This window comes from Pygoscelis adeliae, unplaced genomic scaffold, assembly GCF_000699105.1.
Source record: "Pygoscelis adeliae isolate BGI_AS28 unplaced genomic scaffold, ASM69910v1 Scaffold839, whole genome shotgun sequence".
NCBI classification, from domain to species: Eukaryota; Metazoa; Chordata; class Aves; order Sphenisciformes; family Spheniscidae; genus Pygoscelis; species Pygoscelis adeliae.
In genome coordinates, this window is record NW_008825555.1 from 8,963 (window position 1) to 31,649 (window position 22,687).

Consider the following 22,687-nt stretch of genomic DNA (forward strand, 5'->3'; position numbering starts at 1 on the left):
CAAGCGTGATTTCAAAGCCTGGCTACAAATGGCCATGGAAGATGAGCCAAAACAATGTTCTCGGGTGGAGAAAAGTGCATTATGCAAACCAGAAGAAGAGCTGACTTCAGCCAAAGGGTTGTAAAAGGAACACATTACTTGAACTGTTTCCATCTAAATGATCTCACATGCTCTTAGCACACAAGCCAGTGTTCTGTGGTTTTAAGCGTGCAGAAAGAAAGTTTCCAGTCTCTTCCCATCCATGATGTTTCACAAACGCTATTTTGGGGAACAAACAAGAATGATATTCCTCTTCATAAAACAGTGTTGAGAATGTGTTTGTCAACATGACCCATAAAAAACTCGGAAAGGATTATAACTTTGCATGTTACCTGTTTCTGTGGGAAAGAGACAAGAGAAGGGCCCCTCAACAACTTATCCCTTTCTAATGACTTCTAAAAGTCCTTTATTTTGCTGTTAATACCCAGCCTTGCCCTACTTCACTCAGGAGACAGAATAACATGAAATTTTATTTTCCATGAATTAAAACTAAATTTTGAAAACTATGTTTTTTTTGAAAATATTTGTCAAAAAATAAATGCTTAATCTTTTAAGCTCTTGAATTCAACTAATTTTAGAATAAAATAGCTATGTAATTTTTATCATCTTATAGGCCCACCTAATCTCTTGTTCTGCAGCTGAGTGCAAAACCACTGAAATAGGCCATAAGAATTTTTCCTATATTAACTAGAAAAAAAAGAAATTTTAACACAATAGATTTTAGGTCACTCATGTTTAAGTCTTCGTGAAATTCATACAGTTTCTCAGTCACAAAAATTGTACACTTTGTACTTCCCTTCTTCAGATTCTTTTTCTGGAGGTAAGTAATTTGATATAATGTGCTTTAAATGAAGGATTCAAAGCAATTTATAACCTATACCTAGGCAATTTTGCTTCAAGCACAGTGATAAAAGCTGTGTCATTTGTTAAAAAGAAGGTTTTATTAATGAAAGTAACAACTGCTGTCACCAGTCTCTCTGGAATAACTTCTCCTAATGAGTTGATTCCAGGTGTCTTGCTTTCTGGAGTAGTTTAAACAGTGTAAGCAAACATACACTGCACAGCGTTAATATTTAGGCAGCTGCTTGAATGACTATTTGTATAAATCATTACATTTTTGTGGCAGTTGAGCCTTGACCTAGGTCCCAGCTGAGCTGCAGCTTTTTAATGGAATAATGTTTCACATGCATGGTAAAAATTGCAGTACATTGCGCTGTTTGCTATTTATTTCTGAACTAGCTCTGCAGTTCTTTTATTGCAGCAGGAAGTTTGCCTCAGTGAAAATCGCACACTGAGCTTCAGTGTAGGGCAAAAATTGGAAAGCCATGCCTTCTAACACCAGTCAACAACTATGTCCATTGTGTGGACAGACCTGAAACAGAGAAACTGTCACAGTCTTTAGACTTTAATGAGGCTGCATGTCAGTACATGTATAGGAGACACTTTGTTCAGAGAGCTCTGCAAAACAAGGACCTAATGGAGCCTCAGGAAGGGAAAGGGCTGAAGAACTGCTTTAGGCAAACAACGTGCTAAAGATGTATGATTGTATTCAAATACAAACCCTTTTTCCAGGCTAGGTTGCTTCATGTTGAAGACAACATCTGTTAGATTTTCTGTGTGTCTTGACAATGAAAATTATATTTAAAGTACGGTTATTCCTAATGTAATTTGCAGGACATACAGTATCAGACAATCAAGATCACAATTTTTTACTTTTTTTTTTACCTTAAGTTTCATGAAATGCATATGTTAATCTATCCCAACTCCATGCTTTTAACAGTCCTTCCTATACAGGAACCCTTGAGGTGAATTAAGTTTTCAAACCACACTCGTGAAGGTTCAGATATTCTTCCCTCTAGAACCCTCAAAAAATGTCTATGTTAAGAACCAATCTCACACTACATCATTGTATTTCTGCCCTAAACCTCGGGGCTGGATACACAAACAGGTCTGCATGTGCAGCACTAACACTGTTCTTCAGTTTCTAGTCACACTCACCTCCCCCGAACTCCTTTCAGTTCTTCTGGTTTTAGCGATTTTAGCTATTTTCTGTATTATATATTACCTGTATTTATATATTGTCTCTGCATAAACTCTGGAATGCCTAGACCAAGAATAACCATCCTTTCTGATGCAGTGAGCTTTCTCCTAAAAACTTTGCATGCTCAAGTGCCACAAGACACAGATGACAAAGCTCTCTTGGGTACAGGGACAGGCAGGTACAGGAATAATGCAAAGGAAGAAAATTCTGATTGCTTTTCCAGGGTCTCTCCACTCCCCTCTGAAGTGGGACTGGTTGAGCAGCTGAGACCAAAGAATGATCTCAAACCTGCTGGTGTTGCAGTGGATTATGAAGTTAAAGTGTACCGAACAACCGGACATCCATAAGCAGCTTGAAGCACCAAAATTACCTCTTGTGGAGCACAGGTTACATAGAACAACATTTATTTACACACAGTCCTCAGTCACAAAATGAGACTATTTCTTCACTATCTTTCTACTTTAATTGCCTGAGTAATCTGTTACTGTTGAGTTCCTGGAGCTCTGTAGCTCAATGTACAACAAAGTAACAGCACCTTTTCAAAAGTCAGTAAAGTACTTGCAAGTCAAATAACAACTATTCTAAAATTGGCATTTTAACCAACTGATTTTGCATTATTGTATATACAGCCAACTAGATTCACCTAAAAGTGTAAAAGCTAGTCATTGCAACAACTACTTGGTCATTGTAATTATAGCAAAGATCACCTTGCTTATCAAGATGATGGAAAAGTAATTATAGCTTTTTGAAGTGTGCTGGTAAGAGAGTAGTGCAGATATATATTTAAAGATGCATGACTGGGAAGAACAAGAATTATTTTTTTTTAAATTGAGGAAAATATTTTTGCTTAAAATAGGCAATTTTCTACATCTTTAGAAATAAGCACCCAATTGTTACTTTACTTCATTGGTAAATGAGGACGGTATTTCCATATTGCAAGCCAAAAACTCAAGACAAACGGTTTAAACCTAGTATAACATCATTCACATTAAATTTGTACTAATTATAAAGAAAGCCTAATATTCAGGTATCTTAAACCCCAAGAAAAATGTTAAAATACTCTTAAAATACTCTCTACTTGTATTGCCTCCTGTGAACTACTGACTTCCTTGCTTGTTTTCTAAATAACCATCTACATTAACACAGATGTTCTTGTTACCTTCTTGTGTTGTTACTAAATTGGCAAGATCAACAGGCATTGGATAAATAACCAATATTCCTAATGTCTTTAGTAATTAAGCACTGCAATTACTGCAGAAAGTACACCACCCCCTTTTAGTTCACCTCCCAGACAAAAGTTCCGTTAGAAATGATACCTCTTGCTGCTTTCTTTTAAGTGGTCTTTTAAACACTTTAATGGTTGTGAAATCTAATTGAAAAATAGAGGGGGGTGGGATTTGTTTGGGTTTTGTGGTTTTTAATTATTTTTTTTAAATCTTGAATTACCTAATCTCGATTGTTTGGAGGCCAAGCTTTATTTGTTTGAATTAGGTTTCTGTCATTAAAAATCAAGTTCAAATTGCACTGATGTTTTAATGCACTAGGTGGCATAATGATATTCACATTAGAGCGAATTAAATGCTTTGCCACCACCCAGGTACGCAGTTGGAGAATAGAAGCCAACTTTTCTGCCAGATAAGAACTCCTATGGTAATTTCTGTAATGATAGGAATGCTAATATTGTTAAGCCTCTCTTTTGTTCTTTGCAAGAGTATTTCAAATTTTGAAAGAAAAAAATAATTCTTATTTAAAGAAGACAATATAAAGAACTGGAGCGCTTCTCACATCAAAATACTGGTCATCTGTTTCATGCACTTCCCATTGATTCCCTATGATCAGAATATTTTGTTGCTTCTAAATAGGTGTACAAGAAGGGTGAAAAGAGAGTACAAAGAGTAGTAAAACTTCCTTGTTTACTATCCTTCCTCAGCTCTATAAACTGGCAAACCTGGGCTGTCACCAGCTGATAGATTATTTACAGATGACATAGCATTGTACTGGCCTGTGATGTTTAACCTCCATTAGCGCTTAGAGGGACATTAACCTCCTTGCAGAGAAAATTTCTGTGTTTCTTTTGATATATTAAATATCCCATTCCCCCCCACCAGAAACCCAGACATGTACTGGACTCACACAACATATGAATCCTCAGCAACACAATTTTAGGCAAAGAAGTTGACAAAGTGATAATCAAATACTGTCATAAACCTGCCTGTTCAGTCAGGTGAGTAGGATTAATGTCCAGCCCCTCATGTTGCAGACTTTGGTTTTGCCAAGATGTGATTTAAGAAATGAAGGCCCAGGTGAAAAATGAACTACTGAAAGCAGTGGTAGGGATTTCAGTTAAAAATCCTTTAAAACCTATTCCAATCCTGATTGTGACAAAGTTTACCCTGACCAATTTTACCTGTGATCAACATTAAAGTAGATCAAAGACATATGAGCTTGAGAGCTATCATTTTTTCTAGGACTCCTGTTTCATCAGCTTTGATATGGGATGCATTAAATGTATGTTGACACTGCCAGGAACTGGACTAGGTGAGTTGAATCAATCTTTTCCATTTCTAACTCTATTAATTCCACTATTATAGTGGACATCATGAAAGATCCTTTTAGACTGATTCTGGTGTCAGTCTGAACCAGCATTATGTCAAAAAAAATTTAAGTTATCTTCATTTACTGTAAGTTCAGAGACTTGCTTTTTGCTGCAGATGTTCTGTCACGGTTTGCTTGAATTCTAGGCAGTAAATTACAAGATATGTCAATGTAAAGTGGCAGCGAAATCATTTATCATTAACTTGAAGAGGCCATTATTCAGCTGTGGAAGATGACTGTTTTATGAAATACAAAAGATGAGATCATGATTTAGTGACCAGAAGTGTTCATTTTCCAAAACACAGCAGTATGTAGTGAGAGTGAGAAAGGAATGGAACCTAAGTGTTGATATAATTTTATCTGGATAATGTTTTGATGTTTGCCATCCCAGTTAAAATTGGCTTTTATAAGACTTGTTGCTGATTAGCAGACACATTTTTCTATTGGCTAGCTGCTATATGCGTCCCAGTTCTTTCTGTGCAATTACAACTCCACAAGTTACTGCAGGTGCCCTACCCGAGCATCAGGAAAGGATTTAAAGAGGTATAAAGCTTTCTGTCTTTTAAAGGTTATTTGAAACATTGGAGTTTCTAAACAAACACTTCAGAGAGTCCAAAAATTATAATTTCCCTAGTTTTTTGACGTAGTCACTAACATATTTACCCGTTTTATGAAAATTATCCCCACTTAGAAAGCTTATTTGTGCAAGCAACTGAATAGGATAATGTTATTGCAGGGACTAATTTTGTAAAGACTGAAGATGTGTTCAGCACAGAAAAAGTGAGTGTAGTATGGAGCACAGTATCAAACACCACCAAGTTATCAATTCCTAGAAGAGATTAAAGACAGGACTTCCCTGTTTTATGACGCAGTTGGTAAAGAATGCTGAAGTGCCTACCTTTTCCAGCTGGTGCATCCCTTCCTCTACGCAACAAATGGAAGCCAACGTTCTCAGTGTCTGGGGATAAAGGCACCTGAAACAATCCTGGCGACAGATCCTAAAGAGAGCAACTACGCCTCCTTCCTGCAGGGGAAAAGCAAAAAATCAGAAAAGCAGCACTGAATGTTTCCCTGGTATTTAACTGAGATTGGGATGAGGGGCTGATTCCTTTAGTAATTTATCCAAATTAGCTATCATCACACCACCAATAGAAAGGATGTTAAGCTCACACAAAGATCTCAAGTTGATCAATGCTTATACACTAAGTGATGAAAAAGTAATATAGCCTCAGTGGGAGGTGTGCTTAAGCGATTGACTTTTACCAATTACAAGCACAATTTAAATTAAACTTGACATTCATGTAAAAATTACAAAGAATTATCAATAGGCGGCAATTGGAATGACATTTAAGTGACAGCTCAACCATATGCTATTGGTTTAAAACAGATTTTTATTAGCGTATATTTCCCATTCCTCTACATTTCTGAGCTCCATACAATATTTACTTCATGCTAAAATATGAAAGAGAAGGTCATATGGTTGAAGAGCTACTGAAAATAATGTGGAAATAGGTGTCAAGTTTTATACATATACAATCCATATGTTCATCTTCTAATACGTAAAGTTTGCATGCCTATACTTTTTTCTTTAAATATGGCAATAATGACAAAGACTTGAGTACATATACATCCTTACAATAACTATCCTTCATAATTTCCAACACATCTTGTGAACATATAAGTCTTAGCAAAGTTCACCCAATAAATGGAAAGATATAAATAAATGCAAAGATATAAATAAATGCAGACAATATATGCACTTCATGTGGTGAGGTTTTTTTGGATTGTCCTACATTTCAAAATGTTATGCCATCAGGTAGACTACAGATGCCTTATCTTATGTAAGAGCAGACATATAAAGAAGAGGAAAGCATTTAAAATATTAATGACAGATGAAAGATCTCAGACTAAAATATTCAGATTACGCTAGTAAATTAAAAATAATTGGAATCATGGACCAAGTGTAATATACACCCTTCTTTTTAAGCCTGTTTCAGTAGCCTCTATATAAAAAATATTTTTCAGAGTCACAGAAATAATCTTTTTCTCCTTAACCATTTGTGTTATTTGAAAGCTCAACAGGTTGTACTGACATAAAACCTCTGGACTACTATTCAGACTTCACTCGTTTTCAATTCTACATTTTTGTACTAGTTCTGCTGGAATAAAATAGAAAATAATAGAGCAAGCAAAGATATCTGTTCAGCCTAACAAAAATACACACCAATTTATAAGAAAATTAGAATTAGAGAAAATTAACATCTCAATATATTTTCAAGATAGAAGCTTTATATTATGTCTTTGCACATGTACATGTAATTTCTGTGAGAACAGTGAAAACAGTAGGCTTACTGAGGTTTGCTAAGAGTAAAATTTATTTTTGGAATTGTAACAAGTGCACATGTGTCTGTATGAGTTATTTTATATCTAGTACTGTTATATATAGCCTACTGCAGAAAGACATTTCTGAGCCTTTAAAATAAAAAAAGGCAATACACTAACAAAAAAAAGTTTCAGTCATATTTTTCCTTCCACAAAAGGATACTGATATTTCACCCAAGCAGTAATTATCTATGAAAAATATAAAAAAAAGCTATTACAGTGTTCTCCCCAAACCTAAGGTAACTGGGATTTTTTTTTTTTTTTTTATTATCAGTTTGAAAGTCCCCATAGTTCAGTGGAATTGGAGATGATCTGATTCACTGTTTTAGTCATAATAAGCAGAATTTTGTGGACAACACTAGTAAAGCTCAAGTGATGTCGGCACATTTGCTTCAAGCTTTCTGTATGACAAATGGGTGCCCTGCTTTTGCCTCTGATGGACAGGAAGTGATTTATCATTGCATTTGTCAGGAGAAGATGTAAACTGTTTATTTTGTGCCTTGTGTGCCATTACCAAGTTGTAAAATATTGATCACAAGTAATGAACCTAGAGAGCTGTAAGTAAAATATGGAATAGGTAGAAATACTGAACCTGATTCTACGGTTTGTCAAAAAAACCCTCTCCTCACTGGGATCTCAACATCCCCCAGAATTTATTCACCTTTTTCAAGATTTGTCCCCTGTATCTTTTGCAATGATGACAAAACTATCCCATCTGATAGAGATACACATAAATTGGTCAAATGGGTAAACAGTACCATTCAGACAAAGAAACATAACAGCACTGAGCTTTGCTTGCTTTGGAGATTAACTTGCGCCTTTCCAAAAGCTCCTGATACGTCTAAGCATGTTTTTATTTATCCTTTGCAGTCTTTTGGTCAAAAACTGGAAATGCCAAAATAACACATGAAATGCTGCTCTTGCTGTAATTCAAGTTTCATTTGGGACAGGCTTCACATACTCTGTGAAAGTATGTGAACAAAAAGGAGAACTTGCTGTACCTCTTGATGACCTACTTCTCTCCTATATTGGATTAGTAGGAATTCAATTTCCTGGAGACATCCCTGAAACGCTGTTCAGAAGGGCTAGCAGTAGATAACAAAATCACCAGAAATACAATCGCAAAAAGTATGTGAAGGAGGTCATGAGTATAAAAAGCCCCACTGTGCATTAGTGAGTTGAGTGAATAAAGAGGGGAGAGAAAAGGCATCCAACTCTAAGGTGTAATATTTGCAGTTTCAGCCTGAAATGACTCAAAGCGCAGTGAATTCTCATCAAGCCTTTCCTCATGATGGAGGACAACATTTTATAATTAGCTTGAAAGATGATCTCAGAAGAAATCTTCATAGTAAATACTTTCTAGAAAAGGAACTGATGTACAAAGATGGTAAGGCCAAGATGTATTAGAAGCTTCTCAGAGGAAGTAATCTGCTGCACATCCACATGGGACTCAAATAGTCAAGCATTCTCCAAAAAAGGATGTGATAAGCAGATTTGGCTATCTTCATTACCATTTCTGTCTCTCTCTCTTTTAGGAGACTATTATTATAGCACCCAGTTCAATACAGTTGGCATTAGACTCTAATTGTCATCAGTGAAATGGATTTATTAACAAAGACTTTTTATCTGTATCACTGTCCCACCACTGTTTATTTGTTGTAACTCTGGAACTGATATTTACTGATTCTTCTGGTTGTTACAAAGCCAAATCAATTTAGAACCAGTCTACTTCAACTAATGTTAATTTTTGACAAGTGCTCAAGTCCATTCAAAATTTATAATTTCTGGCTTTTAGTGTCTCCTTATGCTCTTGTAACATGAAGGTAGAGTTTTAACAACCAAGACTAATTTATAATTTTTAATATGAAAGATCCCAGAATCAAAATCTAATAGATATAATCATAAAATCATAGAATGGTTTGGGTTGGAAGGGACCTCTAAAGGTCATCTAGTCCAAGCCCCCTGCAATAAGCAGGGATATCTTCAACCAGAGCAGGTTGCTCAGAGCCCCATCCAACCTGACCTTGAATGTTTCCAGGGATGGGGCATCCACCACCTCTCTGGGCAACCTCTTCCAGTGCTTCACCACCCTCAGCGTCAAAAGTTTCTTCCTTATGTCTAATCTAAATCTACCCTCTTTCAGCTTAAAACCATTACCCCTTGTCCTATCACTACAGGCCCTACTAAAAAGTCTGTCCCCATCTTTCTTATAAGCCCCCTTTAAGTATTGAAATGACAGGATAAGGTCTCCCCAGAGCCTTCTCTTCTCCTGGCTGAACAGTCCCAACTCTCTCAGCTTGTCCTCATAGGAGAGGTGTTCCATCCCTCTAATAATTTTTGTGGCCCTCCTCTGGACCCGCTCCAACAGGTCCATGTCTTTCTTGTACGGAGGACTCCAGAGCTGGATTCAGTACTCCAGGTGGGGGTCTCACCAGAGCAGAGTTAGAGGAGCAGAATCACCTCCCTCAACCTACTGGCCGTGCTTCTTTTGATGCAGCCCAGGATACGATTGGCCTTCTGGGCTGCGAGCGCACATTGCTGGCTCATGTCCAGCTTTTCATCCACCAGTACCCCCAAGTCCTTCTGGGCAGGGCTGCTCTCAATCCCTTCATCCCCCAGCCTGTCTTGATACTGGGGGTTGCCCTGACCCAGGTGAAGGACCTCGCACTTGGCCTTGCTGAACCTCACAAGGTTCACACGGGCCCACTTCTCCAGCTTGTCCAGGTCCCTCTGAATAGCATCCCGTCCCTCAGGCATGTCAACCACACCACTCAGCTTGGTGTCACCTGCAAACTTGCTGAGGGTGCACTCGATCCCACTGCCTATGTCACCGATGAAAATATTAGACAGTACTGCTCCCAATACAGACCCCAAAGGACACCACTCATCACTGATCTCCATCTGGACACTTAGCCATTGACCACTACCCTCTGGATGCAACCATCCAGCCAATTCCTCATCCACCGAACAGTCCATCCATCAAAACCATACATCCATAATGTAATAAAAAAAAAAATCCATACATCCACAATATAATAAAAAAAGACTTTTGTGACTACATCCCTGCAATGCAACCCCAGACAATGATACAGCAAGTTAGTCACAGTTTGATGCTTAAGTATGTGTCGTAAGACTTGACAGAGGAATATTTTAGCAACATTTGGTTCCAAAGGTAGGAAACCGACCTGCAGACAGAAACCTGACTAAAAATTTTCCCTGGTAATTGCAACAAATACTCTACTTGGCTCTTCCTTTCCTCATTTTCTCTTTTTGCTTTTAAAATTATCTAAACCAGTGGAGTTTCCATTATGCTGCCACCAGTGTAGTTGCTTGTAGATGAACACTACATATTATGGTTTGAAACTCACAGCTCAATGTTTGTTATTCTATTAGCTCAGAATTCAAGGATTATTATTATTACTACTATTATTATTATTATTTATGTTTCTCCCTCCATTTCTTATCTTGCCCTTGCTACTACTCGGTTGCGTTAGAGTTCTTAGTCTTTATACTTCTGACAGCTAGTGAGAACAACTAGGTGGCTGCCAGGGTGAGTCAGCAACATGACTCTTTCACAGCAGATTACAAAGTTACATGCTAAAAGAAAAAAAAAGTTGAGGAATGGTGGAATAAAATTACAGGTGACACTTCAGCATGGGGGATTAGTATTTCAAAGCATTTTTAAAGTTTGGTAAAAATACTGGGGGGGGGGAGTAGAGGGAGAGAGAGACAAGACTCTCTTACCAAAACGTAAAGTGAGAAACCAGTTCCTATAATATTGTAGTTTTACAATATTATCATGGTTCTTTGTTTGCATGTCCAAGAGTTTGGTGTGCTTTAGAGTTGTAATTTATAGCTTGGGACAGGAAAAAAGCTAACAACAGTGTTCCACAAGATCACACATTGTCATGGAGAGTAAGACTTCAAGTTTAAATGAAGAAATTTGTTGAGTTTTGCTTTCACTGTAAACAAATATTCCACTTCTCTGGCTAGTTTTTACAAAGATAATGACAACTCTCAAGGGAACTTCTGTATCTGTGGGAGATTTTGAGATCTTTACAAACATTGAATCCATTCTCACCCTCTTAATGAGTAGGCACAGTTCCAGATTTTTTTTTTTTTTTTTTCAATCACCCAGCTCTTTCACTGTCATAGCTAAGTACTCAAGTGACTGAATTCAAAATTCTGGTCTGTTACAATTCCTCTGCCACCTTGCTCACCGATGCAGATAACTGAGGCAATACAGAGGATGAAGGATGATGGTGAGTTGGGACAAATGTATTTCACAGGGCACAGAGGAAACAGACACACAGGACAGGGGATGCAATCACCGCCGTAATTTGGCAACCAAACTCCACTTAGGGTTCTTTGCATAAGGGGATGCATTTCCTCACTTGTAAACCTGTGACACATCCAGGTTTTAGCAATAAATTAATTTAGTGATTTATGTAAGGTCAGACTTTACTTCTGCTAAATTAAACTGTTATGGAATTACACAATGATAAAAACCACAAGACCAATTTTCCCCGATTTGTTAGTTCTGCACTTCCTCAATACTCAACATTTTAACATTGTTTTTGGATACCACTGAATGGAGCTCAAGTATCAATTTAGAAAAAATTAAGCCTCTCAAGCTGTTGCCAGAATCCACTACACGTTTCTGAGTCTACCTCATTTGCAGCCTTCAGAACAGAGCAGTACCTTTTATGGTGCAAACATCCATCTAAAGGCAGATTGGAAGTAAAATTAATTAAATGCCACTGTTTAACCTCACCTCTGAGCAGGACAAGGGATTGGCACACCACTCCACAAGCAGAATCTTGGGAAAGGAGCTTTTCTTCTTTCTATATACACTGTGGATGTGATTATCCTATGCTCAACCTCACACAATGCCCTGCCTTTCTCACTTTGAGGATCCAAGTGTCCTCAAAGGTGCAAACTCTGCAGGGATTGCCAGTATCATTGATCTTGGCAGAATGATTCGTTTATACCAAAAGTTAGCATCAATTACTCAGTGAATGAGAACACACACTGCCAGAAGTAACTGTAATGACGTTCCTCTGTAAAAGGAAAATAATGGATGCAAAGTATTTTTAAAATTACATCTTCAATAATATTTATAACCTACTCTGTACACACAGCTGAAGAGCCTTGTTGGTTCTCTGCGTACTTGTCAGCCATATGCATGGCCAATTGTAAAGTTTCTCTCCACTTCCATGGCTGGTACTTAAAAAGTACTGTCAGGAGAGACACTAAAAAAATGCCCAAAATGCTGAAGGGACTGGTAATACATTAGGTGGCACAAAGACAACTGTAGTTGAATCAATGCCCAGAAGCCTGTTGGAGCTTACCATCCTACTGCAGTTGTTTGCACGGGCATTGAGCTTTATTGAATTAAAGATTTTGGGGTTTGCGGCCTTTATTTCTTTTTTTTTTTTTCCCCTTAATCTAATAGGATAATTGTAAGTAAGCAAGGCTTGCAAAAAGCAGCAAAAGAAGAAAAAAAAAAGTTTCTCAGAGTAGATTTTGTTGTTCTTTAACCTAGATTATTTGTCTCCTGGAATACAAAATTTCATCTTGGACTGTACATTTCAAAATTGCAACCACTACTGTGTTAAGTAAAATAACTCACTTGTATCACTAGTTTACTTTGGATTAATCCATAAATCCCCTTACCTTAGCTATGATACGGCACAGGTGAGCACCTTCCTGGGTAAGGCTGAATAGACTACTAATCGCTGACTCAGTGATGTACACACTATCCGACAATTCTATTTGTCTCATCAGGTTCTGTGTGACATAAGATAATAAAAATAATTCATTTCCAATGAAAAACATCGGTGTTATATTTAAAGACAAGATGGAGTAGAAAGTCTAGTTCATTTAATCCATATCATCTTACTTCTCACTCAGAGAAAGGAAAGGAAAAAACCACGGGCAGGAGTCAAACTGGTAACACTAACACATTTATCATCGCATTTGAATAAATGTAACCAAGAACAGTGATATTTAAAAATAAATATGAATAGAGTAAGAGAACAGGTATGTGTGTGAGAACATTCAGTAAAGAACTCTTCAGCTATTTAGTAAATTATTGTTGGATTTGGCCTGGGATTGAACTAAAAATTTCAGCAGGCAACTAATTGTCTTATTGCTGAAGCTGTATCACAAGGTGATACAAGATTTCCACCTTATTTATAAGGAATATTGCTATAGCCTTTCTAACACTACTTTCTAGGGCTTTGGGTTCATCACTATTCTCAGTATAGATAGAAAATGTCATTGACCAATACAGGGAATTCTCATAGAGAAATGTAGTTTATTTCTCCAATATATGAAATAGGTTAAACATTTTTATCTTTGTAAATAGTTATCTTGCTTTTGTATGTGTGCCATTGCAGCTTCACAGAGAAACACAGCTGTCAGAAGAATATGAAGGGTATTTGATTTTACTCTTTCTGAAAGTACATACAATCATTAGAGGAAGAATTAATCATATTTGCTAGGAGGAAGAAGGGAAGCATTTTTATATTTAATCCAACCTGAAAGAAGTGGAAAGAAACATCCCACATTTTACACTGTTATTGATACAAATTTCAATTATCTTCCTTTTAAGAGGCTGTGTTCTCCCACCATTAGCATCTCCCCTTAGAAATATGTTCCATAACAGACATAACTTATCCATTCACATTTTGATATGAACCTGTCTTGAATAAAATCCTGATACACTGATTAGAAAAGAAAGCTCCTGAGTACACAATTTAAGCTGAGAGTTCTGGCCTCTCACACAGACACTTAGTCTGCTCCAGGGCAGCAAACTACCCACAGACAATGCAGTTGCACGGCAGAAGTGGACACACAGCCTGACTGAATGGCTCAGAAAACTGTTCTTAAAAGTGATTTTATTAATGACCTCTAATCTAAGTCTTCAGCCACACAAATACACACGAGATGGTGCAGAGTAATTAATTCTGCTCCCTTAAAAGAAAAAGGGACTAGGACTTCAGGTGTGTCAGTAGGTGTCAAAGTACCCCAAGACAGAACTATTAGCAACAGAGAACTGCTCTTCAGATTAAAAGGAATAAGCATCAAAACAACCACAACCTACTCACTGAATTTGCAATATGCAAATTTATTTAAACACTTCAACTCATATATGGCATTTCCTTTAATTCTCGTAAATCCTAACCAAAGCATATTAGCAAGTAGCTTGTTAGTTTGACTGTAATTCTGCAAATGTATTCTGGAGATTCTCACTTCCTAGCAATAATCTTTTAAAACTATAAGGGATGTTTCTGAAAGAGCCACAACTTTTTTCTTCTATCCTAATGCATCAAGGTGTGTTAGAATTTAACCAATGCCATGCACTAATTTTGTTTTAGCACCGTTGTAAATACTACTTAACTATTTCCTCATCACTAAGCCTCTCATTTCCTTTTTTTCCTGTAGGGACAAAATAAAAGAATAGCATCACCTCTAAAATACGGACAAATTAATTGAGCTTAATTACATTTGGGGTTTTTTATTTGAGAAAGATTAGAGGGTGCAAAGGAATTACCGATGAGATCTTAAGAAAGAAACTAGTGTAAGCCAAGATAGATTGGTTAGACTTGCAAGTTGCTACTATTTCAAGAATGGTCTAATGGAAAAAATTTAATGCATTTGTAGTCTCAGCCATATTACTCAGTGCATTTAGCTACATTTGATCACCACTGGAAACTATACATCATGCCTGCAATGATACAGCACTGTTTCTGGAAGGTTACACACACACATACATATAACCTGTACACAACACTGTATTTTATCACTACTTCCTAGAGTGTAAGAAATGCACTGGTTAAAATGTGTGCTGTAATAATATACATGCTATATGTACATCTTCTAAAAAGTTTAGCTTTTAATGAGAATCATTGAGAGCAGGAGAGACTTTTTTCAAGGTTTCTAAAGAAAAGCAGTGTCTGCATGAAAGGAAGAGAAAATGCATCCAAAGGTCTTATTAACAAGATATTCTCCAGAAATTAGATGCCTTGCAATGAAGGAGGCCTATCTAGAAAATTAAGTAACATATTGAGCCACAAGATCATTGTGTTTGGGATTTGAGGTTACTGAAAGATTTGAGAGTACAAACACCTAAATCTCTTTGCAAGATATTTTAATTACTGATCGTAAGTTTGCTGAAAATTGAGAGATATAATTAGAATCCTCCTCTTACTGGATGCTTTCCTTCAAGATTCAACAATTTTGAAAGACTTTTCTTTTTTTAAAAACTATAAACTAACCTGTGCCTCATGTGTTAAAACCAGCTCTATTAACTGGCCAAAATACTGAGCAACGGTAGTAAGTGTTTCATTAACACAAGATTTCATGGACTTCAGTATCTGTTCATCTTCAGTTTGTATGCACCTGAAAAGAAAGAGAAAGGAAAGCGATGAAGGAAAAAAGATGCAACAGATGCATATTGTTTTATCAAGCCAATTGTCACAGATGAGCTCTGTGTTAATAATGGGGATATAATGGGAATTCAGCTGTTCACATGAGGACACTGTCTTTGTGCCATTAGCATCACACCAGACTTTAATCAAGGCTTTGTCTAGACATAGTAAGTATACCATCAAAGGACAACAGTGGACATTAATGAGTAATTTTGGGATCACAATTTACTTCATAGACTGCAGGCCAAATTTTGCTGTAGATGTTGTGTTTATGTCAGTGTAACTCTGCTATTTTCCACTTATGCTTATAGTTACAGTCACTCGAGGATGCCTGCATTTCAACTGCAGCTGTGTATATCCATCCATCTTTCATGACCAAAGAAGTGCTTTCAATAATTTTCATTTCTTTACCTTCTTTGCCATAGTTTAATGACAACAGGATAAGGACCCAAAATGAATGTGTGCCCAGATGAGTAAAGTTTGTTTACATTTAAACAGCATACTCAAAAGTAAAATGTGGCCTTCTGTGCAGAAAGATTACATACAGCAGCTTTACAGAGTTAGTATCACTGGTTACAGGATAGTTATATTTGGCTGTAACTAAAGAAATGAGATAAGGATGGAAAACATCATACAATTCAAATGAAATAACTAATACTTCCTCACAGAACTGTATTCATTTGAATTGTCAAAACATATTCCAACCAGGCAGGCCACTGTAATGGAAGATACAGTTTGGTTGATCAGTGTCTCCATCTACACAGTAGGTCCCCTTTTCAGCTTTACCTTTCACCCACCTATATCAACTTTTCGTCAAAGAGACAAGGAGGAAGACAGCTGATTTGGGGCAGACACTATGAGATCAGAGCTCTCATTAAATCAGTGTGTCTCACAGTAGAATATAAAAGTAAAGTCTGAGCCGCGTGGGTTTGGCAAAAAGCAATAGTGCTCAAGAAATGTTCTTTCCTGATAATTAGATGGTGTCTTTTTCCCTGATGATTCCCTGAGCAGAATGACTTGCACAGTGTTTAAAGTAAATCGAAAAAGACCGATTGAACTGTGCTGGAGGAAACATGATAACTTATGTTAGGCAGGGGAAGTATCATGAGAAGAATTATAGAGAGAGTCTTATTTTCCAGTTTCAGCATTCTGGAGTGCATGGAGCTGAGTAAACCTACAACCGCAATTTAAAGGCATGTGTATTTATTTGGGTTTGATTTACTAGTACATGGATATGTGCATACAGGAACATGTAGTACGACAGTCTTGCAACATAAGTTTTCACACCAGCTGAAGTCTTGGCTCCACAGAACTTGAAGGGAACTTTGTCACAGATATCATTAGAGCCAGACTTTCTCCCTCAATATCTAAAAGCCCTGAAAAATCCACTTGCATGCAGCTTTGTGTCTATTGCCAGGCTCTTTGTGCAACAGCAGATCCCATCTTTCATTAGGATGCAGTTTAAATAAAAGCAACTCACTTCATACACCAGAGGCTAATATTTAGAATGCTTTTCAGAGCTGTGGGAGCCTAGTTCAAACATTTGAGAGTGCTAGTAGATTTGTACTTCTCATTAGAAATTCCACAACATAATAAAATATCAAAATTAATATTTCAGCTAGAAAATTTAAATTACCTTTCTGTAAATGCTGTAAATTCTGAACACTTGTCTATTAAAAGTTTTTCAAACTGCAGAAAGAGAAAGAGAAAGTGGTTTTAAAGCAATATGCATACACACAATTGCTTTTTAAAAATAAATAATTATTGTTTATGATAATTAGGTGAAAACCCTCCAGAAACTTAATATTTCATATGGACACCCTTTTTCTACTTTTCTGCATAAAACAAGTAGGTAAAACTGAAGTTAACAAAAAAGTAGTATTTTCTACATTGTAAATGCAAAGGAACTCACAGATGGGGCATCTAATTACTTTAGTCCTGTAGTCCTCAAAACCAAAACTTTTTTCAACATAATTTGTCCATATTATTAACATTCAGAATCGAGCCTATGATAAAATAGGATCCAAAATGAGTCAAGAATGTTTCCATAGCTGAAAAGGGGTTAGAAAGTCTTAAACAAGGGACCAGTATCAGTACGTAAGGATTTCTTATGGATTGTTTAAAGTAAGCTTTAATTATTACAATTAAAAAAAAACAACAAGACAAACATGACATCAGGTAAGGCATCCTACCTGGTGCATTTCTTCTGAAGAATTCCTGTTGAACGTATTGTATTCATTTATCATTGAACGTACATGGCAGTTGACTCTTACTGTCATGCTGTGGACTCTCTGCCATTTATTCTTCTCCAGCTTTTGAGCAATCCTGGTCAACTCTGTGCTGATGATCCAAGCTCTTTTTAATAGCAGCTGTAAGTTATCACATGTGCTATATTGTGAGGAAAGGATAAGTTCATTTTGTTCATCCTTCTCAATGCTGATTGGCTTGGACTGGAGAATACACATACATTCACAGTCTGTCATCAACTTCAAATCTTCCATCCATCGCTGAACGGAGTCCACCTGAATTAAGTGCATGCTAGAAGGCAGAGAAAGAGAAGGAAGAATGAGGTAAAGCAAAACAACCTTAGAATAACCACCAGCAATACAATACAGTTTCATCCACCTACCAGGTTGCAATTGATTGACAAAAGGCAACTACCTGAACAAACAATTTGCTTGCAGTAACACAGTGACACGCTTAGCTTTCTATTCCAAACACAGGTTTTGGGTTTCTAATCACCTTTACACCACATACCCTGCTATAAAATTATTTGTGAAAAATTAGTAGAGATTAGAGATAAGTAAACAGGAGAAGTTTAGACTACACTTTTGGGGGAAATGTTTCTTGTACATTCAGAGTTTAATATGATGAAGGAGCAAAGTTATGGGTGTGTTTGCTTGTTGTTTATGGCACTGTACAGTCTGCTTTTTCTAGGCACTTTGCCTATTAGACACTTAACAGAAAAGTTTTACCTTGCAGCATCTCTCAAAAGCCCTTCCACCCACACTGACACCGCCAAACCAAGACAGTGAACGATACTGTCAGCAATATCCGTTTCTGCCATATCATAATCCCTTAAACCTCAGCTGTATTCTACTTCCTGACCAGTCCTTTACCTTCCCCCTTATTTCTCATTGCTCTCTGTACAATTTGCACATCTGACTTTCAAAGCACATTTTTGCACTAGAGCAAATATGCTGTGAACCAGCGAGGCTGAAGGAAACTCCTTGATGAGTATACCCTGACACAAGGGCAATGGGCCTGCATCTTGTGCCCTTGCATCCTCCAGCTAGTAAAATGTGGTACCCAAGACAGCAGCTGTTCTGAGCTCATCTTTGTGAGGGATCCCAAGTTCCCTAGAGCCTTGAGGTAGAGTTGCCTAGATTTTTTTCTTATAGTGAGGTGCCCAGATTCTAATAAAAAAACCTTAATCCTCACCCCAACCATACACACATACAGAGCCAGGTTTTATTAGACATGACTAGTGTTATTAACATTGTATCTAACAGTATATAAAGGTCAGGTATAGGACCCTAGGTCAAGACAGAGCAAAGTTTGCACAACTACATTCATCCTTACCTACTTTGTCTTTGCAGACAGGCTATGGTTTCTGCTTTTCTTTCATTTAGCTCAGGGAATTCCTTAGTGGCAACACCCTCATCCCTTCGACTCCCTGGAAATTTGCTTAATGTATGGCAATTTCTCTCTGAGGCCTGCCTGGCCCATTGCTGCCTCCTGCAGTCTCTCAGACCACCTGCACAAAATGCAGGCTCCCAGCTTTGTATTTTGGCTCTCGCCTACCACACCTAAGGCTGGTCGGACCTTTGTTTCCCTTTGCAGGAGGGAGCTTCCCAAGGAAGGAGCATTGCCTCTGCCAAGGGGTCCCATGTGACCCTTGCTTCCAAACCAAGGACAGAACAGACACTGTCCATCTCCAGAAATCAGCTGCCCAAAATTTTTTTCAGATTTAACAGTAGGTCCAGATTATTTCAGTTTACATTTCCCCTCCCCAATCCTCACAAGAGATCACTTCCTCTGGTAAATATATACATAAATATATTAAAAAAAACATTTTTACTATCAGTAATAGATATATAATAAGTATATATATAAATATATAAGGGACAGTTACATAGAGCTAAGGGAAAAAGACAAAAGTTATTGTTAAAAACAAATTTTCAAATTACTTGAACTTTCCTTTTTTTTTTTTATACAAAAGCTTAAAACACAGTCAGTGGTGGTTGCTGAAATTAACCATGGTTGCAACGGTAAAGACTGACTTTATCAATATCTGTCCACCACTAGGCCCATTATATCCCCTGTCAACGCAACATCATCCACTGGTAATAAAGCAAAGCAGGAGGCCAAGAGTTCAAAGAATCACTGCAAGTCTCCATGGCATAGCAGATTTTGATTTTTATGTGTCTAAAACAATTTATGCAGAAATTATAAACACAAGCATGACCAACAAATGTAATATTCGCATACACAACACACTTCCAAAAGGGGCACTTTACTCAGCAAGAATTTCAGATTTCTGATCTACAATGAATAAAATAATTTTTTTGACAGTTTGCATCAGCTGAAGATGCAGTCTTAATTTTTGGCAAGTCTTCTTAACATGAAATAGTTCAAAATTTTAGTACCTCTTCCTCTAGTGAAAGACGGATTGATACTAAGGGTATTCTGAAGTGAAGATGAGAGATAAGAAATGAAATTAAGAGAAAGCAAGAGAGACTGGGCTTAATTATTTTTTCCAAACTTCTATTGGTATCCTACAGCTAGTCTGACAGTGTAGTGGATTGTTGTCAACCTTCTGGATACATGCTGCAGTTTTATAAGATGCTATACCAGAAAGGACAAAAAGAAAGTTTGTCTTATAGCCCCCATTCTTTTAATTCAGCTACTGATTTATTGCAACTCAGCATCACAGCAGTAATGCTCTGTGCTGTTATGGAAAGCTGTTAGAACAAAATCTTCAATTACATTAGCCAAGCTAAGGATGACCAGGTGGAAGGCCTTTTTAATTCTTGTGCTTCCATTTATACACTGAGCACCACCTGAACTCAAGAAATCTCCTTCCAGACCACTGAAGTAATATTCCACAAATGACCAAAATTTATTAACGTACATATGAAAAGGAGGCTCACCTCAAGTATAATTTCATATAAATCAACAGCAAACAAGATACAAGTGATCAGTTTCATTGATCCAAACCCCCTTTTCACCGTATACGATGAAACTACCTTTAATTTTAAACTTTACAGGCTACTGCTATTTAAGGTCCTTATTTCACTCAGCTTTGAATATTGAGTAATTGCATTTCAGGATCGATTGTGGCTCGCTTTCTTCTTGCTATGTGTAGTCTCCTTATTGCCTTTTTGGACCTGAAGCAAGGTTTCCTAATAAACAAAAATAACAACTTTAGAAGTTTAAGACCATGATTTATAAAGATGTGCGTAGTTTGCATGCAGTACAGGATAAATACATTTGACACAGAGTAATGTATTTTTCATTTCTAAAGTGCACTATGATAATTGATTAAATCTCTGTTTAGTAAGTACAAATAAAGTCCTACATTATAAATTCACATGGAAAAAGCCTAGAATAGAAGGTTAGTCAGAAAAACAAAATCATTCATATTTCCTTTAATCGCAAAAGCCAGTCTTCACTCTGAGGAGAAAAAAGGATGATAGAGTTGTACAAAAAAGGTACAGATGTTAAAGAAACTCTCCTTGTTTGCCTCTGTTCCTACTAATTGTCAGAAGTACAACTGTAGAATTTAGGATGTTCTGTCATTGAAACTTAGTATTCCTTAACTCACAACAATGGCAAAAATAATACCATTCACCTCCTTTCAGACAGAAGAACCACAGAAAATTCCCCCTGCTCACTATGCCAGCTTTTCTGACACGTTATTCTTTAAAACACACATATATCATGATTACTCAAGTGAAATATATAAATGATTCACCTTCATGCACATCTCCCTGTATTTAGAGAAAATCTTCCTAAACATTCAGCAGATGAATTTGTAGACTAATTTTTTATATATTAAAATAAGGAAAGTAAAAATTGTGATCATTCCTAATTAGCTATTAAGAATCATATTCAAGACAGCGTTTACTGAACTCCAAAAACAAGCTGAAAATCTCCATTTTGTCTCCCCATTACTGAAGGAAAAAAAAAAAAAATCTACGCCTACAAAATGAAAACAACCATAATGGGTCAGACCAGAAAAATCTGTCTAGCCCATTATCCTGCTCCCAACATGGCCATTAGGAGATGCATAAGGAAAGATTATAAGAGGCATGGCAAGAGCTGTGCAACCCCTCCTTCCCATCTTCTGGCAATTAGTGGTTTAGGAACTTCCTAAGCCAGAAGCTGTGTCTGAGCAGGATGTTTTTACAATTCATGAAACAAAAGTAGCCATTAGTCCCTTTCTGAACTCAGTTAAACTTTTGGCCTTTACAACATCTAGTGGCAGTGTCGTCCATTGTTCGATTATTTTTTGTATGAAAAAGTGTTTCTTATTTTTTGTTTTAAACTTGCTGCCTGGAGATATTAACACAGCTCTTTAGTTCTTGTATGCTAAGAGATACTGAAATGATAGTTCCACATTCACCCTCTTCGTGTAATTCATTATTTGCTCTACCCTATCTTCTCTCAGTTATCTCATTTCCAAGGTAGATAAACTCCATTTATCTAGTCTGTCACCACACAGAAGTGATTCCACTCCTCTGACCATCCACGTACTCTCCCCACCTTTTCAAAAAGCCACTTTTCCTACGTCCTAAGATGTGATGGTAAGAACAGCACACAATATGCAAGATTCAGGTAAATTATGAATTAAATTTTCTGCACTGTCCCTATTTTCCAAGAATTCCCAAAATTAAATTTTTTTTACTTGTTTTCCACAGAGCTGTTTCATTTTTACCTTCCAGAAAAATCTACTTATTTTGATTTCAGAATCTTTTCCATGAGTGATAATATATAATTTAGAGTTTGCTATTCTATATGTATGATGAAAGAGATTGTTCTTTAGTTCCCTTCGCCTCCTCACATGCACTACTTTAGGTTCATTAACATACAATTTCTTCTGGCATTTTGCATTTCAGTCACTCAGTATTGTGAGACTTTTTGTGTTTGCACATTATTTTAAATTAACCTGAACAGTTTTGCATCAGCAGGA

At 36.9% G+C, this 22,687-nt stretch overlaps 1 protein-coding gene across 1 annotated transcript in view; it reads right to left on the minus strand.

The window, feature by feature from the left end:
• Positions 1-5,573: 5,573 nt before the first annotated feature.
• LOC103923807 (protein inscuteable homolog) overlaps positions 5,574-22,687 on the minus strand; it is a gene marked incomplete at its 3' end in the record, with an annotated part of 48,566 nt that continues 31,452 nt past the window's right edge. Inside the window, exons 2-6 of the mRNA XM_009332234.1 lie at positions 17,685-18,030; positions 17,129-17,181; positions 15,340-15,463; positions 12,734-12,847; positions 5,574-5,699 (exon numbers count right to left, since the gene is read on the minus strand). Of these exons, the coding sequence (XP_009330509.1) occupies positions 5,574-5,699; positions 12,734-12,847; positions 15,340-15,463; positions 17,129-17,181; positions 17,685-18,030 (763 nt within the window). The remainder of the gene's footprint in view (positions 5,700-12,733; positions 12,848-15,339; positions 15,464-17,128; positions 17,182-17,684; positions 18,031-22,687) is intronic.